The 12,335-nt window shown below is 47.4% G+C and overlaps 4 protein-coding genes across 4 annotated transcripts; 3 read left to right on the forward strand and 1 right to left on the reverse strand.

Moving 5' to 3' along the window:
- Positions 1-4,218: 4,218 nt before the first annotated feature.
- Positions 4,219-4,968, forward strand: LAJ45_07610 (uncharacterized protein; the record flags this gene model as incomplete). The annotated part of the gene is made up of 1 exon (XM_046117166.1): positions 4,219-4,968. The coding sequence occupies one exon, from the start codon at positions 4,219-4,221 to the stop codon at positions 4,966-4,968; it is 750 nt and encodes a 249-aa protein (XP_045969811.1).
- Positions 4,969-5,824: 856 nt separating this feature from the next.
- Positions 5,825-6,626, reverse strand: LAJ45_07611 (uncharacterized protein; the record flags this gene model as incomplete). The annotated part of the gene is made up of 5 exons (XM_046117167.1): positions 5,825-5,827; positions 5,896-5,986; positions 6,130-6,314; positions 6,382-6,438; positions 6,580-6,582. 5 exons carry the CDS (start codon positions 6,580-6,582, stop codon positions 5,825-5,827), a joined length of 339 nt encoding a protein of 112 aa, XP_045969812.1.
- A 20-nt stretch (positions 6,627-6,646) lies between these two features.
- LAJ45_07612 (uncharacterized protein) lies at positions 6,647-7,653 on the forward strand (the record flags this gene model as incomplete). Its single annotated transcript, XM_046117168.1, has 5 exons — positions 6,647-6,848; positions 6,916-7,025; positions 7,093-7,284; positions 7,370-7,515; positions 7,581-7,653. 5 exons carry the CDS (start codon positions 6,647-6,649, stop codon positions 7,651-7,653), a joined length of 723 nt encoding a protein of 240 aa, XP_045969813.1.
- A 1,281-nt stretch (positions 7,654-8,934) lies between these two features.
- LAJ45_07613 (uncharacterized protein) lies at positions 8,935-10,352 on the forward strand (the record flags this gene model as incomplete). The annotated part of the gene is made up of 3 exons (XM_046117169.1): positions 8,935-9,354; positions 9,429-9,875; positions 9,954-10,352. 3 exons carry the CDS (start codon positions 8,935-8,937, stop codon positions 10,350-10,352), a joined length of 1,266 nt encoding a protein of 421 aa, XP_045969814.1.
- Between the last annotated feature and the right edge of the window lie 1,983 nt (positions 10,353-12,335).

Here is a 12,335-nt window from a genome sequence, read left to right on the forward strand (position 1 = left end):
TCATGACGCCCGCGCTTGGCAGTGGAGGATTACATACTTGTGCTGGTTCGATCACAATATTGATGTAGATGTGTACAGATCTCAGCACATTTTTCTTTGTGATGGCCATATCTCAGGTTCCAGATGAGCAGTTTGTCACTGTTCAATGTAGCTGTTATATATCACCAATTTTATAAAGTTAGCACAAGCTATTATTAATTACATACGCTCCTACATTGGTTTTTGAATGTTTAAGTAATATGCGGAATTAGAATAATATTCCTAATTACAGCCTTACCAGCTGGCCAGTTAATTCTAGGTTTGAATCTGAACTTGGGTCGAGAGCACCAAATTTCGGACAATGAGATTACCTTCCTTCATTCCTTCCTTTTTTCTTTCGTCCTATCTAGACCCGTCTCACGTTTAACCCCCCACTCTAGGTACATACCGCACAGGTAGTGGGGTGTTACTTGTCGATTTGATAGAGGGTGAGTCTCATGTCCAAGTACTAGAGGGGGCTTAAAAAGCTTTGTGTTAGCCAAATTTTGCTCGTCCCCTGCGTTTAATTACCTCGTTTGTTGGCTTCGCCCCGGATGCGGGTTCGCATTTTCCTTTCTTTCCTTTCCCCACGTGCTCCTTGCCACCTATTCAATCTACCAACAAGAAATATAGAGTCACGATTCTCATACGTCTACCTAGAGTCTCTAATTATAATGGTGCAAGGAGAGAGTGTTCGGGAGACGGCTCTCGGCTTGTTGATTCATTTACTTGACATTAAGCTACAAGGCCAGTTTCTACGGGAACAAGCCTCAATCATCTCAGACACAACCGGATCATTCTCCTTCTTCGTCTACTTTATCTTTTAGTTTTCTATCAGCTCGTCCTGGATCACTCGTTTTCCTTAGGACCAGAGTATACTCGAGGTTCTCTCGGATCTAACCTTCTAGTCTACTCGGAGCTCAGAGTGTTGGTATTTCGGAACACGTGCACCTAATTCATCCATCGCGACCGGCTCACGGCTTTGCACGCACGAAAGACTTCGCACATACAAAAGAAGAAATCCTAGTCTCCTCTATCACCCCTCATCACGGATAGATCTAGACATATGTACTTTGCTTTTGAGTTTCACACTCTTGTATGCATGATATCTGTGGATAACTCCTAGTCGGAGATCAGTGCCAGATTTAACATTTTCGACCCTTTCCTCCTCCACGAACTCTGAAGGCGGCAACATGAGGCCTTGTATAATATAGGCTTATCAATAGGAAGAATAGTTCCATCAATTTTTACAGAGTTTTGTGGGCGGACTTGCTAAACCTCAAGTTTGTATGGGTTTTTGACCAACATCATGAACCCTTCTCATCTTAAGCCACGTAGCACCTTCAATAACTGTCGCGCATGTACCAAATTTACAACACTGGGTACTTATAAATACCTCTACCTGTTCCTACAACACCAGACATTTATGGCGTTAATGCGTTGTGGGTAAAAGCCATGTTTTGGTTGCTTCTGGCCCGAATGCGATCATTCATTTCACCGCATTGTATCTACAGCTCTACATGTTAGGGTCCAGGTGCACTCGACTAAGTCGATTAAGCCTAAGATACTTATACCCCTTTTTTCAACTTAGATAGTAATTACTGGCCGTGATCAAGAAGTGCTGCAATTTCTAAGGCCAGTTCATCCACCTATTTCCTCTCATTTGGCTTCTTTAGCTAGAGTATAGATGGATTCATTCCGCTTCTCGTCGGTCGCAATATTCACTGCCTAGCTTTTACTATCCGCATCTCCGGCCCCTAAATCGATGCTTGTGTTGAGAAGAAGTAGGCGCGGCATCCATGACATTAGTCGGTTGGTTTTGCTACACTAGGCCACAGCATGTCTAGGGCGCAGCGTTTACCCTTGAGAGTTAAGGCTACTTCGGGTGTCGCGGTATGCTCGATAGCTAGACGTTCTTGGCGCGCGTGAACTCTACCGCGATCCCCGAGACAGCAGACGGGGATGGAATAACAAACGCATTGCGTTGTCGGAGGAGAAATTGATTCGTGTGGACTCCGATATATTACTTTCATTATTCTACTATCATGTTTTGTTTTTGTTTGTAGTACTAGTAAGCTCTTTAACGCTCCTTTTTCCCTGGTGTTCTTGATCGTTGACGGCTGGGCCCATAAATATACGTACTTCTGTCGAGGACGGGAATTGGGAGGAGTATCATACATCATCGAAAAAACCGGGATATAATATGTCTTGTTTTGCGAGAGGTATTTGGAGAAAGAATTGGACGGCTTTTGAGTTTCGGTTTTTGCTTTCTTCTCAAATCCCTTTGAACCGAAGACTCAAGCAGCGCAACATACTCTACGACGCAGCCACCGACAAGTTTGTAGTTATAATATTTAAATGTTAAACTTCATTATTTTAACGGTAGAAGGCCGCAATGCTACGGACTTCTGTGATATATAATGGCACCCACCACACGTGACGCAATACCCTCCACCATAGGTGTCAAAGAAAAAAATTGGCTTTGGGGTGTTCTTTCCCTAACTTTCTGCTATTTTCACTCCAACTTTACAGATTGTAACCAAGGTTGCCACTGACCATAGAAACCGTCTAATGCACCCCGAAAACACCAGCCCAAAACCCAAAAGTTTTCCAGGTTGTCTCAATGGATGTAAATCATCTACTTCAGAGTTACTTTTATTGTTATTTTTTCATTTATAGTGAGATTCTAGAATCTTTGGTGCATGTGTTGGTTGTCAATAACCGGTTAATTCGAAATTTCAATGTTACACGGTTGACCGTAGAATCTACGGTGTTCTTCTCACTGTTTACCCTGTATTGAAGATAGTAGACTCAATATTACTCTATCTGTTTCTTATGTTATACGGTTCACCGTAGACTCTACAGTGCTACTTCTATCGCTTACACTATATCTGACACCGTAGTGTCTACGGTGTTATTTTCACCGATAGTACCCAACTCCAGATCGTAGCCACTACGGTCTGCAATTAGTTGCATTCAGTTATTTCAGGTTAGTTTAGGTTAGTTTGATTTTATATTTTTAGTACATGTGCTGGTTGCCATTTATAGCATCCTGGATATATATAACAAAAAGCCATGGTATTGTAGTCTTTTATATATATTTTAATCAAGGGCAGCAAATACACCAACTTACCTCACACAAATATATTTATGTTCGGATCATATCATGTCATCCCACAACATCTGCTAAGTCATAACTACATGTACTTGACTGTGGTGTAGTATGGAATGATTGACAATTCCTTTTAGTACGTGCCGTCCCCAGACAGTCATCACTCTTACACTTATCGATTTCTATTAATTGCCTCCGGCCGCAGCGCCGTTGCGGTCGGTACATGTAGTAAGTAAGAAAAGATATTCGCATTTGTTAATTACATATAATTGCTTGTCAATGTTATTGTTACTTGCTTCCGGCTTTAGTGACACTCCAACAAGTTCCTTGCTACCCGCGCGGACCCAAGCATGGCCAGAAAACCCACGACTACGCTTATCAATTTACCGGTTAGCCGCGAAACGAGTGACTGTCCATGACGCGGAACACGGGATCCATATTCCATTCTACGTCCCGTTCCCTATGCTAATACTCGCTTAATGCTTATAAAATTTTCTTTATTATTACATAAGATGCTAATGATGTCATGGTTCTGTAGTGTAATGGTTAGCACCCAAGATTCTGATTCTTGTAATCCCGGTTCGACTCCGGGCAGGACCTTTTGACTTATTTTGACTTGCTCGTACCGTATATCATTTCCATCACCTTTTCAAGGGCGAACAGTCTTTTTTGCACGAATATAAATAATATACTTGACGTCTGCTCTCTTATCGAACATTAGGTGGGATAATGTATGAGTTTTCTCCCCTCAATTTTCACTAGTTCGGTCCAGCTAATATGAGTCCTCAGTGGCTCTTCATTCCAATGGCAAATCAGTATGGAGGGCCCGGGCTCGGTCTTGAAATATGAATTCGAGAAGAGAAATTTATATCTCTTACTAAATTGCTTCAAGTGGCAGACCAAATTCACCACTTGAAAATTCCAAATTTCAAGAACCAACCCCAGCCAGATCATATAAATGCCCTCGTCCAGCACACCAAACCAAACCCCATCACACAGTACAGCTAGCTATCAAAGCAACTATTACCACAAAAACAAACTTACCACACTACTACTCAACCACATCAAATCACAATCCTTCCACCAAAATGATTGACCAAACCGCCCCCGGCCCAGCAGCCGCTTTCCGGTCCGCAGTAGCCTACATCGTCCGCAACTTTATCTCCCAGCAGCAGCAGCAGCGCCGGGCCAGAACCACCACTCGCGATCGATTGGCTGATCAAATGCGGGGCGCCGGCGCGGGGGAGTTGCTGCATACGCGGTTTTCGGAGGTGATCCGGGTGTTTACCTCGCGGACGCAGACGATGCGGTTCGTGGCGATGTTGAAGATCATGGAGTTTGCGAAGCAGCTGCATGAGCGTGAGGTGCTGGTGCGGGAGTATAAGAACAGCACTGATAGACAGGAGAGGGACGTTCTGGAGGTCGTTATGGATAGTTTGCAATTGGGGGGTGGTGTGGAGCATGGTCCCGTGCCCGTGATGGAGCGTCCACAGGTGGGTGGGGGTGCTGTGGCGCGGGCTACTGTGTTCTTGAATGATAGGGGGGAGAGGATTGCTGCTGTGACTGGGGAGATGAGGCGGATTATAATTCAGGGTTCTACGGGGTTTGCTCCAGAGGTCCCTGATGCACTGCTTGTGGAGGAGACGTATGCTTTCCTGGGGGCCGACGAGAATAAAGGACTCGGTGGGTGGGGGGTCTTTCAAGAGACCATGACGATGAATCCGTGTTTTTTCCAGTTGGTCAGGATAGCAGTGGTTACTTGTATTATGAACTGGTACTCGATTTCAGTTGCAGATCCATGTTTTGATGCATGCGAGGAGGATAACAAGAAGGCGTAAGTAAAGCTTTTGAATCAATGCGGTAAGTATGGTCGATGCTGGGTGGAGATCAGAGAATTAGTTTTTTGTTTTTGTTTTCGCCTAACCCATCAATCAGAGAATTAGTTTGATAGTATTGAAATTTAGAAGAGTGTTTGACAGTAGTTATGGCGGTGCAAAGCACTACCAATGATTCGGTCGAAAAGTAAAATCGAGGAACGAGCCGAATGGCTTTGTCCTTTTACAAAACAAAGCTAGAATGTCCTCCCGTTAAAAAAAAACATATCTTTAATGAAAGCTTGATATCCAGAACCAGATCAAATGACCCCGGGGAGAAGGTTTCCAAGTGTTTGCCGCATTCCGGTAGAGATAGTTAGAAAGTAACTACATACCTATCCCAATCACCTGATAGAGGAAGAGTGAATTCGAGGGTTAGTACATAATTACATGTAAGTAGCTTCAGGATCGAGACTTGTCTTTTTTGCTAATGAGTTTCGCCTTGTTTCTGTAGATCTGGATGCTGTCGAGATTAAAATGCTTATACTCACTTGCAAGGAGTACGACGAGTGCTTCTAATATCCGTAGGTACCTACCCGTGCCTGAGGAGTTGCGGGAAATATTGCCGGCAGTCTAACCTTCTCCTAGAGGAAGAAAGGGCGAAAAAAAGGGTGGTCAGCCTTCGTTGTTTCCCTGGCCATGACCATGTGCTCCTCAGGATATCGCAAACTAGTCCCTTCCAGCTATGTTCATAACTTCTCACTCGGCGCCCAACACCCCCCCTACAGGCCATGGCCAAGTAACGAAACTTTTTGCCCTGATGGCGCAACCATGCACGCAACTTCGAAAGAGCTTTCTGTAACACAGAAAAGTAATTACGTCACTGCCAGATATTAAGCTCCGAATTAAACCCCCATTCACGTCCAGGATGCTAGCTTGAGCGGTACATACCGCGTCTTTACTCCTGAATCTCCAGCTCCCTGTACATGCTGTCCATGGCTCAAGGGTATCAAAAGCGACAGCTAGAGCTAGCTGTGCAGATCTAGATAGATCAGCTCCAACAATCCTCCTCCTCTCTCTCTCTCTCTCTCTCTCTATCTCCGGCCCAACAACCTCTTCCCCGTTGCATGTCTTCAAGCACCCTACTCTACCCAGCGAAGATCACGGGAGTACGGGAATTCTAACCTACTAGCCCATCTTTTTGCGGAGATTTGTGACAGAAGTGACAGCGATCGGCGCATGAGTGTGGGGTAATCAACCGCACCCTGCCCAAAAGGTGTGTGATCCATGGTTGCTCCGTCGGAACATTTTGACGGCTGTTCCGGTAAAGGCTTATTTCGCTCTTGCTCTTTCCTTTTTCTGTTTTTTTCCTAGGGGGAGAGGTCGTGTAGGCCGGTTGTAGTCTCCGTAGTATAGCGTCTATATGGGGGTGCGTACCTGGTTTTTATTGTGTTTTGGATGGTAGACTGGGTTTTTGTCTGGTGAGTACAGTAGCTGGGTAATATATGTAAGTTTTATCTTAATTTTTCACTCACTCACTCACTCACGTCCGTGAACATAGGGCCCCCATGCCAGCCAGCCAGCCAGAATCAAAAACCAAAAAAAATCCTAAAGAAAATCAGTATAAATACCCACCATCTACCTCACCAATAATCTGACCACTCGCCCTCACCCATCATCATCACTATCACCATCCATCACAATGAAGTTCTCCACGCTCATTTCCACGTCCGCCTTCCTCGTCGGGCAGGCCCTCGCCCACGGCGGTGTCACCACATACGTTATCGACGGCACCAGCTACCCCGGCTGGTCGCCCTACAACCCAGCCACTGGACAGTCCACGATACAGAGGCAGTATAGCTCCTACGATCCTTTGTACTCGCCCACTGATGCCTTCCTCAAATGTTCGTAACACATGTTCCTCTCAAATGACTTCAAAAGTAGTGATTAACATTTTGGTTGGTTTCATAGGCAACACTCCCGGGACTGGTCCAGCTGCTCTAGTTGCTACTGTTGCAGCTGGTGGCACCGTTGTTGCCAAATGGGCGCAATGGACCCACGCTGAAGGCCCTGTCTTGGTCGTGAGTGATTGTTATCACCAATCAGTGCATTCAATCCGCTGACGAGATGCGTGTGGTGCACATATAGTACATGGCCAAAGTAGGAGACACCTTTGCAGACTCTGACGGCGATGGACTCAAGTGGTTCAAGATCGACGAAGCAGGTCTCCTGTCAGGCACTGTCAATGCCGGGTCCTGGGGTCTCGGGGTGGTCCTGGATACCTTGGAGTGGACCACCACCATCCCGGCGAACCTTGCTCCAGGGAACTACTTGATCAGGGTATGTGTATATCTATTCACGCCCAGCTTCTTCTTCCGCTTTTTCCTGGTGTACCTGAGGCTAATGCATGGGACGGAAATCATAGCACGAGCTTATTGCGCTCCACCAAGCAAACACTCCTCAGTTCTATCCCGAGTGTGCTCAGCTCACCGTTACCGGCAGTGGAACGGGGGTGCCGTCGGGAGCCTACTTGACCTCGTTCCCGGGTGCTTATGCCGCGAGTGATCCTGGGTGAGTTTGCATCCTGTGGTTTTTATTGACAGAACGGAATGCTAACGAGTACTGCCTTCACTTAGTATCACGATCGATATCTACTCATCGACGGCGACCACCTACACCATCCCTGGACCGGCCAAGTGGACTGGTTAGATTGTAGATTTATTATTCATGGAACTCCTAGAATGTGTGTGAGACGATGTATTTGTGTATATGAAAAAACGAAAGATTCAAAATGCTTTACCTTAGAGTCCAATAGAGCAGATCATATTACATTAGATTACTATTCATGTGAATAGAAGGTTATATTGGACCCTGTGTCCAATCACGAGCTTTGCTACGGATGTGTGTCGATACGTCGGCCAGAAGGACCGAAACTCGATATTAAAGATCGACCGGCCAGTTTCAAGTAGAATAGAGGTTGCTGTAGTCGAAAGGGTGGGGGTGATGGCGGTGGTGGTGGTGGGATGGTTGTATAATTGATGGCTGGCCTGACGCCTTTTGGGGTATGTGTCTAACCTGATGTGGCCTGTGCTGTGCGGCTCTTTTTCAAATATTCTAGAGATCGAGAGCTTTGACAGGACGGCAGAGATCAGTTGGTTGCGTGCACTTCGACTAGCCAATGCGTCTGTGGAGGATGCTGTCTGCGTCGAAGAAACACAGTAAACCTCTTCAAAGAGGACTCTTCGTAACCACGAGAATAGGCACAGTACAGAGAAGTTTCCTATCAGAGGTTTGCACGGCTGGATTGAACGAGTCAAGTTTATTGAGTGGAGACGCTCTCCTCCATCTACCATCTGCATCTGTACCTCTCTCTGAGCACACATTTCCTCTTGGCACTATCATCTCATAAAGCGCGTCCTACCTACATGTTTCCTCCTCACCCTTCAGGCAATATTCTATATTCATCAAAGTACGAACAATCATTCCTCCTCTTCCAAATCCTCACACACCCTACTCTAACTAAATACAGTGGTGATGGATATAAATGACCCTGCGTTTCGCACAAAGGCTTGGGTTATACTCGCGACAAATGGCAGCCCTCACAACTGCTGATCCTCACCACCAGCAGCAATTGCCAATTACCTACCATGGCAGCATAGCATAGGCAATGATCGGTCCCGTGCTGTTCCAGATCCAGTAATGAACCAGAGCAAGTCTCTCGGCGAATTTCTCGCCAAGGGCCAAGGATACCTACCACAGTTACCTTATCGCAAACAGCCTGTGCAGAACAATTAACGAAGGGACCTCCTGAGCGTCAATCAGTCAATCAACGTCCCGAGATATCTAAAGACGCGACTCGAGGCGAGAAAGCTCGAGAGGAGCTTTTCCAGGAAATCCTATTTGTACCCCCTACCCCCTACCTAGAAGCACCTGCCCACTGGTCTAGACATTCCCTTCCTTTTCTCCCTACCCAGCTGCAGGTCTCCTAAAATGCAGACACCACTCCTTACCTCGCTGCCTCCGCGGCTGCTCTACATCATCGCCGCCTCGCTCCTGCTCATATGCCTCTTCAGTCTCTCGCACTTTACAAAGTCCCAATACACCCCACTGCTCCCCCAAGTGCAGCAAACGCCAAACCACCCCAACTACGGGCAGCCGCCGGAGGACCCCAAGGGCTGGATCAAGCCCTCATTGCGCCCCTTTGACCCGGCCACGGACGGTGACAACCTTTTCTACAATTCGGAGGAGTGCGATGCAAAGTTCCCCGGCCTCTTCACGGAGATTGATGTCGCGAAGGCGCGCGGCGATATCGGCGAGATCCCGTTCCACGATGGCGATAAGGGTTACGTGAAGGCGAGGATCTACAAGGGGAAGCTCTACATTGTCGCGAAAGGCGACGATGTCTGGCACGTAAGTAGAGCTAGCTAAATAGCACCCGACCAAATCTTCTTCTTTTTTGCTGACATTAGGGGGGGAACAAACAGCGCCAATACGCAATTCTACACCAGATTCATCGCTCCCTTCTTACCGCCCCTAACCCATCCGAAATCCCCAACATCGAGTTCCAATTCCTCGTCAACGACCATCCGGCACCGAGCACGTGGTCGCTGGCATGGAGCGGCAACGATGGCGAGGTCCACGACACATGGATCATGCCCGACTACGGGTTCTGGTCTTGGCCGGAACCGCACATTGGATCATACGCCGAGGCGAAGGAAAAGATCGAGGAGGTGGACCGACCACTCAGTTGGGCGGACAAGCAGGGTCTTGCGGTGTGGCGGGGGACAGTTCACTGGAATGGAGAGCTTCGAGGGAAGCTGTTGGAGGTGGCGAAAGGGAAGCCGTGGAGCGATGTTGCCGAGCTGGACTGGAAAACAAATGCGCTCAAGATTGAGGAGTTTTGCAAATACAAGTTCTTGATCTATACCGAGGTTTGTCTTCCCCCTCCACCTACCTAGGAGCTCGAGTGCTATATTGTGGATGATACTAACACCAATATTCATAAACAGGGCGTAACCTACTCCGGCCGCCTCCGCTACTTCCAACACTGCCGCAGTATCATCATCACCCCGCGCCTCGCCTGGCGCCAATACCAATCCTTCCTCCTGCAGTCCTCAGGGCCCGACCAAAACTACGTCGAAGTCGCCCCCGACTGGTCCGACCTCGAGGAGAAGGTGCAGTACTACCTCGACCACCCCATCGAGGCGGAGCGCATCGCGAATAACACGGTGCGGCTGTTCCGCGACTGGTACTTGACGCCCGCGGGCGAGGTGTGTTATTGGAGGAAGCTGTTTCAGGGGTGGGCGAGCGCGGGCGGGGAGGTAGGCGAGTTGAAGCTGGAGGAGAGGGGCCGGAGTTGGGAGAGTTATGTGCTGATGGGGAAGCTGGATTGGGAGGCGACTGCGTGATGGGGAGGTGATTGCTTGGGTATATATTTATTTAGTTTAGAGGATCTTTATCATTCTTTTTCTTTTTTCTTAGTTTGTAATATAGGTTCTTTCTTTGAATAGAGTCGTGCTATAAAAAGTCAATTTCTTCCGCAAGTTATTTATTTCATAATTGACTGTTTATTGCGCTTCCAGTCGATTTCCGCAGTCTTGAACACATTTGTCTCCCCCGGGTACCGACACTCACTCCAAATCGTCCGACTCTCTGGCCTACAGAAATACCCCAGAAATCCGGCTACGTGGAATCACTCGGACGAGTGACATCCCATGCAATCACCCACAACGGGCACACCCAACATAAATCCAGCTCTGTAGAGATCTTCTAATGCGACTATGATTATACTCTGACGCTGCATTACACGTATAAATGTAATCTGAGGTTTTGTCCCGTTCATGGATTATCACTCGATTTTCCGCACTACGGGGATGCTAGGAACAGTTCTGGATCCTTTAAACAGCAATTCCGACCAAATCAGAGTCACAAAGTTGTATAGTCTTACCCCTTTGGCCGTCAGACCAACCCATAAGTCTAGCAAAACTAGGCTCAAGTAGACCATAACCGGCAACATAAATTATGGATCTATTTCAATAGAATGCTTTGGCAGGAATACTCTGAGAGCCTCCCGGAGCGGAAAGCGCCACATTGAGTTATACTTGTAAGTTGAGAATGGCCTGATGGTAGTCTCGCGCCCAGCCTGTGTTTTTTGATTCTGTGCTGGAGCATTACACCACAGGCTGGGAACGAGACTAGCCTGAGGGCCAAAAGGGATAGTAAAAATGCCACACTAAGCTCTGGTGTTACTTGTTTCTTTGACTTGTGGTAGGTAATCCGGAGATTCAACTTGCTTGGAAATATTTATATATGGAGTGAGGAAATTACATGAAAGTATCCGCACAGCTAGAGGACTCTATTACTTTGATGCCATTACCGGAAGGTTGTACGTGCTTGGTGGGTGAATTGATCGGTTAGTCAATGTCAATCAGTAAACCAGTAAATCAGTAAATCAGTCAATCAAATCTCATCAATCAACTCGTTAATCACAACTTCACGCCGCTGAGCCTACCACCTTCAGCTACATACTCCCACAGAACCAATCAACCAACCAAAACCAAAAATCCCCTCGACCAATTCACACACAATCACTCGCACCCCCCTTGCACCACCACCCCGTTATACCGGAACCACCCAAAACCGGCATGAAGACGCGGATCATCGCCTATCACTCGATTTACCATTCCATTCCTACTTCGAACTTCAGAGACGAAAATGATTACTTGTATATCGCCACCGACACACGGACAAGCACCAGGCATCAGAGCATATGTCGGCATGAGGCCTTTGCCGAGTTCGAGGCGCGGTCGGTATGAAGTAGTACCCGGGCCGTTTGTTAGACGAGCTGTGCCGTGCGCTCTGAGGTGATTCGATTCGATATCTGTGCGGGAACCTAACATACCTGGCTGGATTATTAACTAAACACCATCTAAGGATACGGATACGAGTACGGTGCGTGTGGCTTGCTGCTGCTCTGAAATATCACGTGTACCGACTGCTCTCGCCTGTTCAATTCAATTCGATTCCTCAGGGGCATCAGGTACAGTTACACTTAGGCACCACGTATGGGTGCTCTACCCGGGCATGGTAACTGAGCGCCTCACGCAAACTACTGCAGTGCACTCACACCTCAAAATTGCAATTGACCGCCATTGCTCAACTCCACGAATGTTTCCCCACGATGCTATTTCCTCAGTAACCACTACGCCGCCCCCAACCTGTCCCAAACCGAAACCCCCACCCACCCGTCAAAAACGTCCTTTATCGCGATAACAGGCGGTCGGGCGGCGCCACCACCACCACAAGCTCCACAAGATCACCTCGTCTCATCCCTTTTTATTGATTGTACCGCAACCCAAAAACAAAAAACAGACACATACAACAAATAACAA

Source organism: Morchella importuna, assembly GCF_003444635.1.
Source record: "Morchella importuna strain M04M26 chromosome Unknown Morimp01GS024, whole genome shotgun sequence".
Taxonomy (NCBI): domain Eukaryota; kingdom Fungi; phylum Ascomycota; class Pezizomycetes; order Pezizales; family Morchellaceae; genus Morchella; species Morchella importuna.